This window comes from Saccopteryx leptura, chromosome 9 (genome assembly GCF_036850995.1).
Source record: "Saccopteryx leptura isolate mSacLep1 chromosome 9, mSacLep1_pri_phased_curated, whole genome shotgun sequence".
Classification (NCBI taxonomy): Eukaryota; Metazoa; Chordata; class Mammalia; order Chiroptera; family Emballonuridae; genus Saccopteryx; species Saccopteryx leptura.
The window spans coordinates 37449684-37466110 of record NC_089511.1 but is presented as its reverse complement, the minus strand read 5'-3'; the positions used below and the strand labels follow the sequence as shown (position 1 = coordinate 37466110).

The window sequence follows — 16427 nt, the reverse complement described above, 5'->3', positions numbered from 1 at the left end:
GCCTGTGACTGCCATCCTCTCAAGGACTCAGCATAAAAGTCAGCCCCTTTTATGCTGACTTCCAGAGACCTTCCCTAATCTCTCTCCGCTGTCCCTGTCATTCCTCTCCTTGTACCTACTTTCCTAGACAGGTCTGCCTCCCTGCTTGTCCTGTGTCCCCCAGGAGAGCGATGTCTGTCCCCTCCCATACACCCCTGGGCCTGGCAGAGTGAGTGCCGGTTCCGGATGCAGCGCGTGCTCTTTCCCAAGCGCTGCTCCCGCCGGAGGCTCCCGGCCTAGAGGAGCCGGCAAGCAGCTCTGCAAACTTGGCAGGCCAGCCCTGGGCTGCAGAAGGCGTCCTATGTGGTAGCCGCGGCCCCAGCCCCAGCCCGGCTCTGTTTCTCCTCGGCGGGGCCTTTTCCTGACGCCTGAGGAGAGCCCCAGAAGCAGCTCGCCTTTGAACCTGGCCAGCGTCCACAGCGGGCTGCGGTCTGGGCCTGGCCTCGGCAGAGGGGGGTCAGGTATAAATCATGCTCGTGCTGGCAGCTAGGCTCCTCTCCTGTCCTCGTGGCCCCTCGTGGGGCCGGACGTGTGGGCCCAGGCGGTCCCCACGGCGCCTCTCGTCTTCCTCGCCGGCAGGCCCTCGGGGAAGGCCTTGCACACAGCACTCTTGGCTGGGAGTGAGAGTTTCTGCCTGTGTGTGGTTAGGGTTGTGACAGTGACTAAACCTCCAGCAACTTGGCCCAGTGTCTGGCCCGGATGGTAGTTACGACACCCATGGCCAGCGTAAGGGTCCCTGAAGTGTGCAGAGGCTGCCGTCTCTGGGCTAGGCTGTGGGGGTGGGGCGGGCAGAAAGTGCCGCCTAGGCCCAGCCCACAGTTCGAGGCTCACACCCCGACTCCCGGCCTCCCCACACCTCGGCAGCTCGCAGGCCCCTCGGAGCCCACGGGCCCAGCCAGAGGCCATCAGCAGTCCTCCGAGCCTGCTCATATGGGGACACCGCATTGGGGACCACACTGGGTGCCGTCTGCCCTGCCCTCCCTCCCACTTCCAGATGCACCAAATCCTGTCCTATCTTCCCAAAACATCTGAACCTGAAGCCTTTGTGGGCCCCCACCTTTCCGGGACCCCTGCCGCTTCCCTCCCATCCCTGCAACACCTCACCCCCCACTTGGTCCTGCCGGAGGCCCAGGCACCAAGGCCATCTCATTAGAACACGGGTCAGACCAGGCCAGTCCCCACCTTGAAGACAGCCCAAGCTCCTCAGCCTGGCTTCCACCTCCAGCCTCATCCGTCACTCCTGTGCCTTCGCCTGTCGTTCCCTCGGCTGGGACCACCCCTCCAAAGGGCCTGCCTTCCCAGACTCACTCCCATTCCCCCTGTGGTCACTGTGCTGGGCTTTCTCCAGAAGGCCCTCTCCGACTACCCCTTCCTGTGCCGCTACAGCCTGAGCCCAGAGGCCAGGGTCTGTGCCCTGCTCCGTGCCAGGTACCCAGCCAACTGAGCAGGAAGCCCAGCCTCTGTCATGGTGCTCTTGCAGCCGGTGCTGTCATCTCTGGGGCCCAGAGACCTGCTGTCCAGGCCTCAGTATGCATCCAGAGCAGTCCTGGGTCACCAGCTGGTCTTCGGTGCCCACCTGGTCCCCCCAGGCCACACCTTGCCCTGCTGGGCTGGGAGCTGCTGGGCCTCCTGCCTGGGCCAGTTCTCAGAGCCTCAGCATCCATCACAGCCATGGGGCCTCCTGCCCAGGGAGTGACAGCCTGGGGGTTTGGGGGCTCTCGGCCAAGCCTGGAAGGCAGCAGAGGACCTCCCTGCTCTCCCCGCCCCCAGCTGCATCCTCACCGTCACTTCCAGACAAAGAGCTCACTTCATCCTAAGACAATGGCCCTCCAGGGATGATGTGTACGCCAGGCCCTGGGGGTGCAGGAGGGAAGGCTTAGGGCAGGGGTCCCAAAGCAGGCCCTGTGGGCTGCAGGGAGCTGCCTGGCAGGCCAAGCTGGCCCAGGGCTGCCTGAGGGCCTTCAGCCGGCCCCACCTCAGACCCTTGTCTGTTGCCAAGATCTCTGGGTACCCACTCACCGTGCAGAAGGGCAGGCAATATGCACCCAAGCTGCAGGCGCCCGGATGCTGAGTTAAGTGTGGTTGCCTTGCTCAGTGTTCTCGGGGTCCCGCCCCCCACATCCTGGCAGAGTGCCCCATGGGAGTATATGAGGCCAGGGAGGGCAGGAACTCACCCCTGTCCTATAGCCAGCAGGGGGCCTCTGAGGCCAGAGGGTGACACAGGGCCCAAAGACATCCCTCTGGGTCTTGGCTCCTGCCACAGAGGGTGCCTGTGGTCTGGGTGGTGCACTGTCCCTGCACCTCTGTCAGTAGACCCCTGTGCTCCATGCCATCTCTCAGGAGAGGCTCAAGAGGAGTCCAGCACCTGCCCTGCCCCTGCCCCTGTCCCAGGGAGGGAAGCAGAGCCTGTGAAGGCACCCCAACCACAGGCCACAGGGGACACATGGCGAGCCACGTGGGCCAGCCCAGCTCCTGGTGCCCTTCTCCCACCTGGTCACTGAGGCTCTAACAACACCCTCTCCTGCTGTCCGGCCCACTCTGGATGAAGACACATCCCACCACTGAGAGCTGCCCCAACTTCATGCTGGCAGGGCCCCAAGAGGCCAGAACCCTGACATCAGGGGCAGAGCCAGGAGTGAGGGACAGCAGCACACAACTGCACAGGTTGTTCACGCACACAGAGACACAACTGCTTCTACAGACCGCGAGGGGGCCCCAGAACCCCATGTGTAGTCTGTACCACCTATGTGGTGGACTTAAGGGGCAGGGGCTTTGAGGGGGGGCCCAGGCTGGGACGACCAGAGTGAGCAAGGAAGGCGAGGGGGACTCACGGGGTGCTGGGAAGTGGGAGATGAGGCTGCAGAGACGGGTGCTTAAAGGGGAAGGCAGTGCTCTAAGGCAAATGGAGGGACTGCGTCTGCAGAACAGCCCTGCAGTGGGTGGCAGCCGGCTCACACACCACCTTGCTGGGCAGCCCCAGCACTCCCGCAGTGCCTCCTCCACTCACGAGGTCTCGTCAGCACACTTGGGTGCCAAGGAGACAGGGTAGTTTTCACGGGTAGGCCGCCTGCCCTGACACAGGAGTCAGGGAGAGCTTAGATTCCAACCAGCCAGAAGCCAGCGTATGGCCTGGGGTTGGGGGAATTCCAGGCCACATGGGGGGGCAGTATAAATGGCATTCTCACAGGTGCCACAGCAGACTGGCCCATCCCTGCCCACCTTGGTGGGGACCCTCTAAGTGAGCTCAACCTTCCTTCCCTAGTTGAGTGACAGTGAGAGACACACCCCCTCTGACCCCGAGACCAAGGGCCAAGGCCTGCCATCCTCCATCCCCAGAGCGGTACCCCAGGGTCCAGGTGTGCTGTGGTCACTCATCTCTGCCTCTCTCCTGGGCACCTTGCTGGGACCCCGGCTGTCTGTTCACTCTTCCCTGGAAGGCTGCAGGAAGCCATTGCGCAGTCTCAGTGGGTATTTGTCTTGGCCTAGAAGCTGAACCCACAAACCAGGGGCATTTCCGCTAGGACAGGGCACGGGGCCTCCTCGCTGCTATGGGGAGTGAACTGCCCCCTCTGAGAGCAGCTCTGTGGTTACGGGACCCCTGCCTTGCTGGGCCTGCACTGTGTGCGACCTCAATGGGACTCTTGGGAACCGGCAGCGAGTCACCATCTTGTCGTGCCTGTGGGAAAGGTGGGGATACGATGGGGAAGCTGAGGCCCCGGAATGTGCTGGGGGAGGACCACCCCACAGTCTGCAGACCAGCCCGGCTGGGCCTGAGGCCCGTGCCTGCCCCAAGACTGGCATGGCCAGGCGGCCCACAGGGCCTTTCTCAGCACCACGCAGGCCCTGGGGACTTGCCCAGTGAGCCTGGGCAGAATCGGGGTTGCTCTGTTGGCCGACTGAGCTGACCAGCGGCAGAGGTGCCACTTAGGACCTCCCAGCAGGCCTTCCTGTGTGGGGGGCAGGGGACAGGTAGGGTTGTCCGGGCCTTGGCTACCCTCCCTGCCCATCTCAGCACCAGGCAAGGACGAGGCAGTGCCAGGGGCTGGGACACTGTCCTTTCAAGGCCCTGTCTGCTTGACATCCTGCCAACTGCTCTCCCCGACACCCGTCACGGTCCAGCCTCACTCTGCTGGCCCTGGGCAGCCCTCGTCCCTGTGGACTGTGGCCGGCGGCAGGGCCAGGTCCAAGAAGGCCCCATACTCCTTGAGGGACCTGTGATGGGGCCTGGGTGCACGGGGGTCCTGGAGTTCAGCGGGGGCTCCGGTATTTTCCCAGCCCTCCCAGACAGCAGAGTTTGGCTCCTTCCAGCCTGGGGCCTGGGTCTCTGGATGTCTAAATTCACAATGGTCTGAGCAAGGGTCAAGAGTCCACTCATGGGAAAGGTGACATGGTTTGCTCAACTTCCATGGCAAGAGTCTACCCTGGTGCAGCTACAGAGGGGCACAGCATGGAAGCGAGGAGGAGAGGAGAGACCCTGGCACCCTCGGGGCTGTGCCCAGCACAGGGGCCGTCCACACCCACGTCCACCTTTCACCGCACCTGAAATACTCGTTTAAATGACTGATGTTATTCAAAACGAAACAAAACTGTGCTTTTCCCTGGGATAAACTGCGCCTGTGGTGGCGCAGTGGATAAAGCATCGACCTGGAATGCTGACGTTGCCGGTTCGAAGCCCTGGGCTTGCCCGGTCAGGCACATGTGACAAGTAACAAGCAAACCAGGAACAACGGAAGCAACTATGAGTTGATACTTCTCGCTCCACCTCGTCTATAAAATCAATAACTAAAATCTTTAAAAAAAAGGGGTGGGTGGGATATGATGAGGGGGTGACATGTCCTTGGGGTGACTACTTCACAGAGGCTGAATTTTACAAATAATGGGTGATACAAGTCAGGTTTAAAGGTCACATTGAGCACTCTTGCCGCCCAAGCCCCCACCCCATAGGTCCGTCCTGTTCCTCCTCCGTGAACTGAGAAGCACATGTGAGTGCATTTCTCACTGCCCCCTTCCTTCCACAAGAAAGGGGGCCCCTGGCCATCCCACCCCGCACCTCTGTTCCCGCAACAGCCCTTCCTGGAGTTGCTCTGCAGTGACCAGTGTGTGCCGTCCTCAGAGGAGGCTGCTGCATTTTAAACAGACAACAGGCACAAGATGTTGTTTGCTTGCGCAGCTGCTAAACCAGCTGAGTCCCCTCAACACCGCCCCCCCCCCCCCCCCCCCCCCCCCGCAGCAGCTGACTTTTAGGTGTTCCTGTGCGGCATTTCTGAGCTCCCCGTCCTGGGACGCCTCTGATCACCGAGCTCTGTTCCCACCGGACGAGTGAGGGTGCGGAGTGGGCCCTGGAGTCACCCCAGCACTCCTCCCTGGCCCCTAGCTTCTGGTGGGCGGCCCCCAGGCTGGACAGCGACCATCCTGCTCACAGTGTGCCTCCTCAGAAAACGACAGTTGCTGGGGATTCCTACCAAGCAGCACTGGGCTGTAACTCATCCCCGTAACTGTGCGGCCACAGGGGCTGTTCAGCTAAATGCCGAGCCATGGGGTTCTGGGTCTGCAAGAGACCACATCGGCGACCTTTATACTGGAGGGCTTAGGATTTTCTCTTTCCTTTTTAAAATAGTCTCCTCAGAGGGATGCAAATCTGACTGCCACGGTCCCCTCAACTTAGTATGAACTCAGCATCCAGCCTTCAAGGCCTGTCACAGCCAAGAGCCCAGATGGCCCACAGCCGCTGCTCCTCGTTCCCTGGACACTGGAGGGACACTCCGCCCCCGCCAGACCCAGCTGCAGCTGTTGGCCCTGAGCAAAAGGGCACCCCACGTCCAACCAGGTGCCGATGTCCAGAGCTGGCCAAGCCCTCCTTGTAGCGAACTCTGCTTTGGGACAAGGCAGGGAACATGCTGACATCCCAGTGGCCGGTGCAGGCAGGGGATGTGCAGGTGGTCAGACGGGATGAGGTGACTCTGACTCCCAGCTCTACCTGGTTGGCAGCCAGCCCCCTTTTCTAGGAGTGACCCTGGGGACCCAACACCTTCCGGAGTCTTACTGAACGAGCATGTGAGGCAGGGACAGATTCAAGCAGTAAAGTGCAGGACCTGCTTCCCTGCTGTGCCCTGCCACATCGAGGACGGAGCCAGGCCCATTGCCACCAGGCATCTCCACGCCGGGCGGCCTCCCCATCCCTCACCTGGCTTCATGGCGCTCATAACAGCACGGCAGCTCCGCAGCACCGCCTCGTAGATGGCCTTCTGGTTTTCGGTGAACTTGCCATTGGCAGGAAAGGAGCACGTGATGTCGGAAGAGAAGCAGTAATACTCACCGCCCATATCAAACAGGCTGCAGGGAGAAGAGGGCATGAGGCCAGTGGGCGCTCGGGGACACCCCTGCCTCAACACTTCCCTGCCACCGGCGCTCGGGGCAGCCTGCTGAGTCCCAGGCAGGTCAGGGTGCTGAGCCTCCCACCCGTGTCTTCTCACGGTGCACAAGCAGCGAGGGAACCCTGCTCCATCCTGGGGGACCTCTGACCTCAGAGCAGGGAAGGTTGGAGGGAGTGGCGCTGACCCTGCACACAACCCTGCCCTTCAGTGCCTCTGCTGGCCTGGCCCCTGGATGTTTGGTGATGGAGACTGGCTTGGAGAATGAGGGAGGGACAGAGATGTCCCCAGGACGCCCTCTACCTGGCCTCCATGTAAGCATCCCACAGATCCTCCAGGACTGCCCTGCTCCTAGCACCGGGCACGGCTGCAGCTATGAGGCAATGTACACGAGACTGGACAGGGGCCTTAGGATGGACGCAGCACGTGACAGAGAGCACGGGCTGAGCCACAGCACTGCCTCCACAGGCCCCGGTGTCTGCATGAAAACCCAGCCAGCCCTGCTCCAGGGTCCCCTTGGCCAGAGGACAACGTCCCTCCTCCCGCTGGGGTGGGACAGATGTGCTTCGCAGGGCCTGCTGGAAGGGCAGGGAGACCACTGGAAGGACAGCACTTGTGTCCGGCAGCACACGGTGCCTGGGCCTGTCTGGAGCCCCGGCATCTCCTGGTGGCAAAGTGGGGGACCAGCAGGCTCGGGTGGAGGGGTGGGGTGGGAGGACAGGCGAGGCTGGAGCTGGCTGCCGGGAGCCAGCAGAGGCAGGTGGGTGCTGGGACAGAGGGGCAGGTCTGCTGAGTCAGGGGGACGGGCCCAGCTGACCTGCCCTCTGCATGCCCCATGACAGGGCGCTGGCAGAGCGAGGCCGCGAGGGGGCGAGCTGTGCTCGCACACCCTGCCGCCAGACCACGCACACGGGGCCCACGCAGCCTCCACAGGGACGGCACAGGACACACCGCGTCACCAGACTGACTGGGGCCCTGGAGGAAAGGAACAGGGTTCAGACGGAGCCCCTCCCCGTCCTGTCCCCCCTGAGCCCCTCAGCAGGCCGCTCAACAGCAAGCACTGGGGGCCCCCCACTGGGTCATGGCCGAGTCATGCTGCTGCTGCTGATGAAAACAGCTGAGGGACATCATATAACCCCAGGCCTGAGACTCTACGGTGTCTTTACAGCTGGCGGACCACAGAGCCAGGCAGCGGGGCTGCCCTCTGTGACTGGCTGGGCCCCTGCTCTGCCTGGTGCCGGCTCCCAGCTTCCCACGGGGGTCAGTCTGGGGCCACACACATTCTGGCAAACCTGAGCCCAGGGCTAGAGCTGCGCCTTCCACTACCAGGGTCTCACCCAAACCCAAATTCTAACGGTAAACACAGCTGCTCAACAAATGTTCTAGAAGCTGCCTATGCCTTGGGGGTTCCTATGCCACACAAAAGGGTGGGGAGACTCCATCCTCGCTGGTGCAGCGAGGAGTCGGGCCAGGTGGCGTGACAGGCAGCACCAAAAACAGATATTTAAAGGAAAAACTTGAATGCTCATGATGCCCGAATGTTTTGCTGAAATCCCAAGTTCCCAGCTGGGCACTTTTTAATCTCCTGTCTTTTTCTGATTGTAGAACATCATAAGAAGTGTCAACAGCACAGAAAGCACCAGATAACACCTCAGGTGCCTCTCAGCGGGTGGGGGAAGAGCCCCCAGAAGCGTAGCAGGGGAACTTTGGGTTGGGTCAAAGTCACAGATTCGAGGGGGCCCTGCTTGGGCTGGGCCAATGAAGGGACCTGGGCCTCACTTCCGGTGACCTGCCCAAGCCCGGTGTGGGAGCCGAGGGGGATAAAAGAGAGAGGCCCTGAGCAGACACACCCAGGCACCTGTTCCCCAGGAGGCCCCAGAGGCAGCAGTGTCTGGGCCAGCAGCTGCCTGCAGGCCTCCTCCTGCCCGGGGCACACTCCCCCAGAGCTGGCCAGCAGGGTGGGCACATCTTCCTCTGGAACCTCAGGGAAACTGAGGCTCTGAGTCAGGGAGTCAGCAGCTAGAGCCCAGAGAGAGACGGGCTCTCCTGTCCTGGCTCTATCACTTGGCCTTCAGAGCCTGCTTTGCCACCTTTAAAATGGGAACGGCAACAGTGCTACCGGGCTGTGTCCCCTCGGGGCCAGCACGCAGGCCGGCATGTGGGGTAGGGCCATGTGGGGCCACCAGCCGGTTTCACCCCGGAAGCAGAGCGTTCTCATTTGGCTCCTCAGGGGCAACAAAGGAACACGGTTTGTGGTTTGTTGATTCAGAACATCCAGGAATGGCCCGAGCAGACAGGTCAGTCCGGGTCATGGGGGGGGACACGGATGCCGGGGGCGGCCACAGCTTCAGAAGGCGACCTGCAGCAGCACCTTCGAACAGAAAGGTGTCTTGGATAGCATGGATTTCCAAGAAAAACAGAAACTGCACCATGTAAAAACTCAGGAGGCCCAGGGGAGCACAGCGAATGCTGGAGGCACCCCAAGCAGAGAAGACGAGACTCCTCCCCAGGCAGACAGGACAACCGAGGTGGCCAACCCCCCTCAAAAGCCCAGAGGCCGTGGGCTGGCGGGAGCCTGGGCTTCTCTGCCAGCCTGGCTTCACCCTTGAGGTTCTAGAAGATTTGAGCTGAGTTTTTTGTTTTTTTTTTTTTTAAATCATCCTCTTGCTGGAGAAGGAAGTGTCCACCGGCCGGCAGCTCTGTCCTGCCGGCGGCTCGGGCGCGGGGCTGGTCTATTTTTGTGCTCTCAGTTCCCTATCTTTCTGCTGCTTTTTTTTTTTTTTTAATCCCCCTCAGAGTTCCTACAAACATAAGTTATTCAGATTCAAGCCATGCTGGAATCCAGGGACGAAAGCCATCTCTTTTATAAATCATCTCCCTCCAACTCCTCTGAGTCCACTTCATCCGTCCTCTGAACGCAAACTGACAATGGAGAATTCAGTCATACTTTGGCTCGAGCGAGAACACCCTCCTCCCCGGCTGCCTGGGGACGCCACCAGGAACCCTACCATCTCTGGCCGCGTGAATGCGTGTGATAATCTAAGACATCTGGGAAGATGTTACACATCTCCGAGCAATAGGCTGGCCTCTCGTTCCTCACATGTGTTCATCTGCTTCTATTTCTGGCTGGGATGAGAGGTTCTGTCTTCTGTTGGCTCTTGCCGGGCAGCTTTATGCCCGGGCTACCTGCCACCACTGGCCCACCCAGACCCTCCCCAGGCCCCTCAGCTCCCTCGGTCCCACCTCAGGGACCAGCCAGCCCACAGGCAGAAAGGCCTACAAGATGGCTTGGCCAGGGAGGTGGCTTGAGAACAGTCTGGGGGAAATGCTACAAGGCTTTACACAAGGGCCACTGCCACTCAGTTTGTAGCTTCATTTTAATCTCTCGAGTTGTGGCCTCACACTCAGCTACCTCTCACCCAAGATGGACACTGTGCACGCATGTGTGCATGCACACAGACAGACCTAGTCGAGGTGACAGGAGCATTTCAGAGCCCAGCTCACAGCTGCCCGGTCTGTGTTCCAGGCCAGGCCAGGGGGTTTCTGAGCAGCAGGAAGCCCTTGCTTCCCCTCAGACCTTAGCATGAGACAGAAAGGAAGGCGCACCAGTCACCTTCCAGCTCATGAGCCACAGTGGGCAGACCCGCCAGATGAGGCCCGCTGTCTGCTAGATGCTCCGTGAGTACCAAGCCTCAGCTGTGACCAGCAGGGGAAAGACCATCATTTGGAGTCCCGGAGGTTCCCTCAGTGCCACAGGCTGACCCACCACATGGGCTTCACCCTAGTGCCTTCTGGGCACCGCTGCTCCCCAGCCCAGCCACATGACAGCTGACCGGCGGGGGTGGACAGACAAGACAAGTCGAGCACCAGCTTCACCTGCCAGCAATGCCCGGCACACATGGGGATAAGAGCAGGCACGTCCTGGGGGCCTCCTGTGTGTCTGAGCTATTGTTTCTGTGCTACAGGTGACACGGGCAGAAGCAGAGCAGTAGCGTGGGGCCAAGTCCCCAGGGAGGACACTGCACGGCACCTTGCCCGATGTGTGGGTGGCACCCAGCGGCTGCCCACCCCAAGGGCTGGCAGCCACCACAGCACAGTGGAGCGAGGGCTGGGTGTCAGGACCGTGGCCTCTGTGGTGGAGGGAGGGAGTCGGTGTCACGCGCAGAGCACATGCTGCATTTCACTTTTTTGGTGAGCAGTGTCCCATGATGTCTGCGAGCACCCAGGCCGCCTGGATTGGTACTTTTCAAACTGTGGTTTGTGAAGTCAACTTAGTGGGGTGTAGGTCAGAAACATAAACAAATTAAACGATAGAGAGAAAACACATGGTCAGGGTGTCTGGTTATAATATGGGCATGTGGGCATGCATTAATGGTATTTCTCACTGGACAGAATGTTGAAGGCCACAGCCATGGGGCTGGACAGATGGCTGACCAGGCCCTGTGCCCTCTAGAGTGTTCTCTTGCACTAAGGAGACAAGACCTTGTCCTTAAGACCATGAAATCCTCAGGATGGGGCTGGCTGGTGACAATCAGGGTGTTCCTCTGAAGAAATAGGCAGGTAGAGGGCCCTAGGCTGGGCTTGGCCTGGCAGCAGGGTGCAGGCCTTGGGGGTGACAATCGTCCTCTAAAGCCCGCTGAGACAGCAGGCACCTCAAAAAGTGGGACTTGGAGGCGGTGGCAGCTGGGGAGGAGCCCCAGGCACAGACTCGCACCTCTGCTGGCTGCAGTGCGCAGAGATGCCAGACACCAGGCTGGCGGCCACCAGGAGAGAGCGTAATTGTCCCATCACAGCCTGTGGGAACCAAGAGGTGCCAAGGGTGCTGCTGGGGCCCTGGGTGAGCAGTGGCCGTCACAGCCCACAGGGGAATGGATGTCTGCGAAGGAGACACAGGCTGCCGCCCACAGCCAGAGGGGGAGAGAGGGGGTGACTTTCCCAAGCAGTTTAAACTAATGTCCGTCCAGTCCACATAAAAGCTGTGGAATTAACAGGGAACCAACCTGAGGGAAGGGGCAGGAAGGAGCTGGCTGGTGACGGTGCTATGAGCAGGGAAAGGGGGTCGGGTGGGGACAGCCCGCCCTGGCCATGACTGCTCGTGAGCCCGTCTCCTCATCCGCAGGAGGGAAGGACCGGGCGGCTCAGGGCAGCTGGGAGGAGAGGGCTCAGAGGCCGCCTCAGCCTGGCGCTGTGACACGGGCGGCACATGCCATCCAGGGTCCAGATGTCTCCAAGGACCTCCCTCATTCATCTGGGCAAAGAGAAGTGGGGCTTTCCTGGACCTGAGCTGTGTCCCCACCTTTGCTGGTCAGCAGGGCAAGGCACACGAGAGCAGAGCTTCAGGCTGACCATCAGGGCAAGGAGACTGAGTGATGGGGCCCTCGTCCTGCGACAGGGTTGGAGAGGGGAAGGTTACACTGGCGGCTGCTGAGCTGGAGCTGGGACAGTCTCTTCCCCTAACTGGGCTGGCTGCACCCCTCCCATGCCCCAGGACACAGAAGACAGGGCACTCAGGGCTAGGGCAGCAGAAGGCCCAGCCCACACCTCCTGAGACAATGCTGCCCTCTTCTGGCCAGTGCTGGGAGGTGTGGCTCACTACCCACCAGCCATATCCTGTCTGCAGCTGGGCAACCCAGGCCAGCAATCCTTAGATTGCTGTTCTGGAAGATTCTGAGAAGGGCCACAGGGCATCCCACCGCAGGAACCACTTCTCCTGCCCCATGATTAGATAGTGGGAGATAAAGGGGTGGCAGGTGAGGAGGGGCATCTCAGCTGTTTTCCAAATCCGAGCCCAGTAAAAGCAGACCTTGGACCCCTTCCTACCTCTGTGCCCTGGGAGAGCCTGCTGTTGCGCCCAGGAGAGGCGGGGACTGCCACACGGTCAGCATCAGACCCCCAAGTCCAGCACAAGTGTGGGCCCAACTCAAGGTGCACTGCTTCCCAGTGGCTTTAAACATGGATAATGACGCCCCCTGGTGGCCCACGGGCAGCATGTCAGTTCTTGGCACCCCGACCCACCTTGGGGGCTACGGTTTACAAAGCACAGGCTGTTCTGGGAGGACTGGGCAAGTGATGAGGGCTCAGAGGACAATCAGGATGGGGATGATAGGAAGCTGGCATAGTGCAAGTAGTGGACCGCAAAATGCTCTTCTCAGCTGGAGTAAGAATTTGCTGAAAGGGGCCATGGCCCAGTTCTGGGTAAGTTCCTGGTACTGAAAGGACACAGCATGGGAAGTGGGCCTGGCCTCCCTCAGGCTCCACCTGGCACCCCCCAGAGGACAGTGTGGGGGCTGAGACTGAAAAGCCGGGAGCTGTCTGTAAATCAGCTAGGCCTGGCGGCTCTCCCTTCCGGCCTGTGTCGGAACCAGCTGCTGGGGAACAGGTAGGAGAGGCCCTGGTCTGCTGGCTCTGGGGGGAGGCGGCCACTGTGTTACAGCTCTTACCTGCCTAAGCCCACGCTGTGCCAGGCTCCACGCTCAGCACTTTGCACGATTATCACTGAATCCTCCTAGAGCTACGTGCTATATTATCTCGATGACTGACAGAGAATCTGAGGCTGAGGGATGGCCCCTCAACTGGGGAAGGCAGGGACTTGACCTGGGGATCCTCTGTGCTCATCACATAGCCCTGCCCCTCCGACTCCCTGGGTGTGTGTGTGTGTGGGGGGGGTGTCTGCACTGTGAGGAGAGGGACAGAAAGGGCTGGCCACACTCAGCACCTACTCCCCACCTTCTCCAGGACAGTCTGACTCCCTGGACCAGCTCCAGCCCTGAAAGAGCCCCACGGACTGTTAACATATCTCTGGGGCATTTCCACCGCACATCAAGGGACTGAGACACAGAATGTCACTGATCTGGGAGACTCAACTTCCAGAAATATTCTGCACTATGCTCATATTTTGGTTTCATACCTTATGATGAAGTATCATGGCTTTTATGTAGGGATAACAGAGTGATTTATTATTTACCAAATGCAGTGGGTGCTCAGCAGATCAATTTCAATAAAACAATGGCTTATAAACGCCACCAGCAATCTGGCAGAAGCAGTAATCAACAAAACATGTTGTTCTAAATGCTGCATAATAAATTGACTATAATAAACTCATAATTATTCTACTGGCTACATTTCAAAGTTGGCACTAGAAAAATAAAATCACCAATTTGGGTTTGGCATTAACATCCGAGGGATTCCTTGAATTATTTCTGTCTCTAAAGCTGACAGGGAGAAGCAGGTGCCAGTGCTGCCCAGGAGGGCTGAGGCCACAGCACCTGGGTCAGGTGGCGGCCGGGTGTCTGCTGTGCCCTAGTCAGCCTGGCCCGCCCCATCAGGGATCGCCCCAGAAAGAGCTGGGTCCGGCCTTTCCAGAGGGGAAGACGCCCCCTGGGGCAGACAGACAGTAGCAGACAAGAAGCCACTTCCCCTGGGCTGTGCTGGGCTCACAAGGGAAAAACAGTCATGGCCACATGGCCTGCACCAGCGCCCTCAAGCTGGCTAGAGCTGCTCCAGAACAGCTGGGACCACTGTGTGGCTGGGACCCAGACGCTGCATGGAGACTGTCCTCACATGTCCTGTCTGCCCTTCCAGAATGGGCCACAGAGTCAAAGAGCATCAGGAAGCGGTACAGGAGTCAAGAGTCCTTGAAGAGGCCAGGTGGTCTCTCCTTGGGGCCAACAGTGCTCAGCCAAGGCCAGAGGGCAGGGCTCACGCCTCTATTTCCTTAGTCTCCAGGTGAGCCAAGTCCGAGGCAGCCAACCCTTTCCCAAATCCCTCTGGCCCTGCACTCGGACCTGGTACCTTCCGGTGTCTCAGTGACCTCGCCTACACATGGCGAGGGGAGGGAGAGAGACCCTCCTCATGGGAACTAGGTGACAGACCCTACAACAGGTGTCCACTGTGCCAGGCCCGGGCGGGGGCTGTCAAGGCTGCTGCAAACCCTTGGTCTGGAGAATGTTAGACACTCTGGGAGGGTCGCAGTGAGCAGCAGGGCCCAGGGGAAGAGGGTACTGTGCTTGTGATCCTGGTGCCTCCCTTCTGCACCCCGTGCAGTCTGGAAAGGGTGTGCTATCTCCATTCACAGGTAAGTACACGGATGCTCAGAGAGGGAACTGGCTTTATGTTCTTCCCGAGAGCTGAGTGACGTTTCTACTAACTGCGGCCCGAGCCAGAACATCCTGTCCAGCTACTGACCCTGGTAGTCAGTGAAGAGACTATGGCCGGTCTGGAGCCTGGTGAGCCGTGTGGTAGGGGGACCCTGGGATTGGGTGGGTTCCCACAAACACTTGGCAGCGACAACTCAGAGTACGTCTCTTGGCTCCCGCCCCTCGATGGACATGGGCTGGGGGCCGCCGGCACAGCCTCCCCAGCTCCTGGCCGGAGGGCGGGGCTCCCCCTGCAGCGGGCAGGGTTCTGGCCAGTGTGCGGCCTCCCCGGAACGCCAGCGTGGGGACAGACTAGCAGGACACACGCAAGGACGGGGAGGAAGCCCGGCTGGGCCTGGAAGCAGGCGCGGCCGGCCCTGCTCAGGTGCCTCTGCAACAGGAGAAAAAGGTGCCAAAGACTCGGGCGAGACAGTGACACACCCACCCTGCCCTCGCCTGCGGGCCGATGGCCACAGCTCAACGTCTGGAGGCCAGTACAGGGCAGCCCTCTGGGGCTTACGGCCTCTGAGCGGCTCTCAGTATCCCTGAAGCAGCCTGCACTGGCCCTGCCTGACGTCGGGTGTTGAAGAGGACAGGGGATGAAGGGTTGGGACAGGTCAGTGAAGACCCCTCCCAAGGCCCACAGCAGAGGCCCAGCAAGGTGGGGCCTAGGCCTAGCATGAGCCCTACATGCCAGGGGGCCACACGCAGAATCCCAAGAGTCCGCCAATAGAGACGAGCCCGTCGGAGGGTTGGAGCGCAGGTCCTGCCCACACCTGCCCGGTCACGGCTCCATAAGGAGCTCAGAGCACATCGAAAAGTGCTCAGAAAAGGCGTGCAAACAGCCGCGGGGAGCACCACCTCTGACCGCCTGGACTATGGCCACTCACACCAAGGGGCCCCGTGGCTGAGGCTCCCTAGGGTCTTCTCTGCTTCAAGCCGAGATGCCCTGCCCCTGGGCACTGAGGCATGAGTGTGGTGGGTGCTAAATGCAGAGAACAGAGGGCAAGGGCCAGGGGCCAGCTCAGGCCCTCTTCAGAAGGCTCACTGCCCCAGGCCACTGACCCACCAGGCTCCATGCAGCCAGTGCCTGTGGCAGAGAAGTCTGGGCCCAGAGCAGAACGGGGCCTCACTGGGGTTGGCCTCTCAGGGCAGAAGCTGTCAGGGTTAGTCGGTCCTGAGGCTGAGCCCACTGTGGGCCCGCTGCTCACACACAGCCAGGGCAGGGGCAGAGCAGGGCTGGCCACACTCACCACATGTCTCCGTCCTGGATGGTCCGGTCGTTGGGGGCCCCGGCGTGTCCGTAGTGCAGTATGGCTGAGTTCTCACCACTGCAGAGGGTGAGGGAAGGTCACAGCTGATCTGCACCCACAGGCCTCATGAGCTAGGGCTCCAAGCCCCTGCCCCACGGGAAGGGCTGTCTACCCTGATAGAGGCCCAGGGGTGGCTGGATCAGGCCCACAGCCTGTTGTGGGAGCGTGGGGCACGATGGCACTACCTCCCACAATCACACCCTGGTGGGCACCCTCGGGGGCCCGCCTACAGGGCTTCCCTGGCTGATGCTGCTCAGCCCGGTGCCCCCAGGGGTGGGGGTGCGGGTCTGATGTGGCAGCAGGTGAGAAGAACACAATGGGGAGCAGGGGTCTGTGGGCTGGGTCAGGGCCATCAGAAGTCTTGCTGGGACAGACAGGGCACCAGTGGCTCCTTGCTCTGCTGCTCAAGAGAGCTTTTTCCTCATGAGCGATGCCTTTAAGAAAAAAGGACTTCTAAGTCTGGCCAAAGGAAAAAAAAAAAACCTCACCTGGGTATAATATTTATGGCCCTATTCGGAGTCTCAAGAATCGTAAAGTAGAAATAATGATTTTTCTCTCTATCTACCAGA

At 60.3% G+C, this 16427-nt stretch overlaps 1 protein-coding gene across 1 annotated transcript in view; it reads right to left on the bottom strand.

Moving 5' to 3' along the window:
• PEPD (peptidase D) overlaps positions 1 to 16427 on the bottom strand; it is a 121535-nt gene that overhangs the window by 7024 nt on the left and 98084 nt on the right. Inside the window, exons 11-12 of the mRNA XM_066349220.1 lie at positions 15799 to 15876; positions 6224 to 6372 (exon numbers count right to left, since the gene is read on the bottom strand). Of these exons, the coding sequence (XP_066205317.1) occupies positions 6224 to 6372; positions 15799 to 15876 (227 nt within the window). The remainder of the gene's footprint in view (positions 1 to 6223; positions 6373 to 15798; positions 15877 to 16427) is intronic.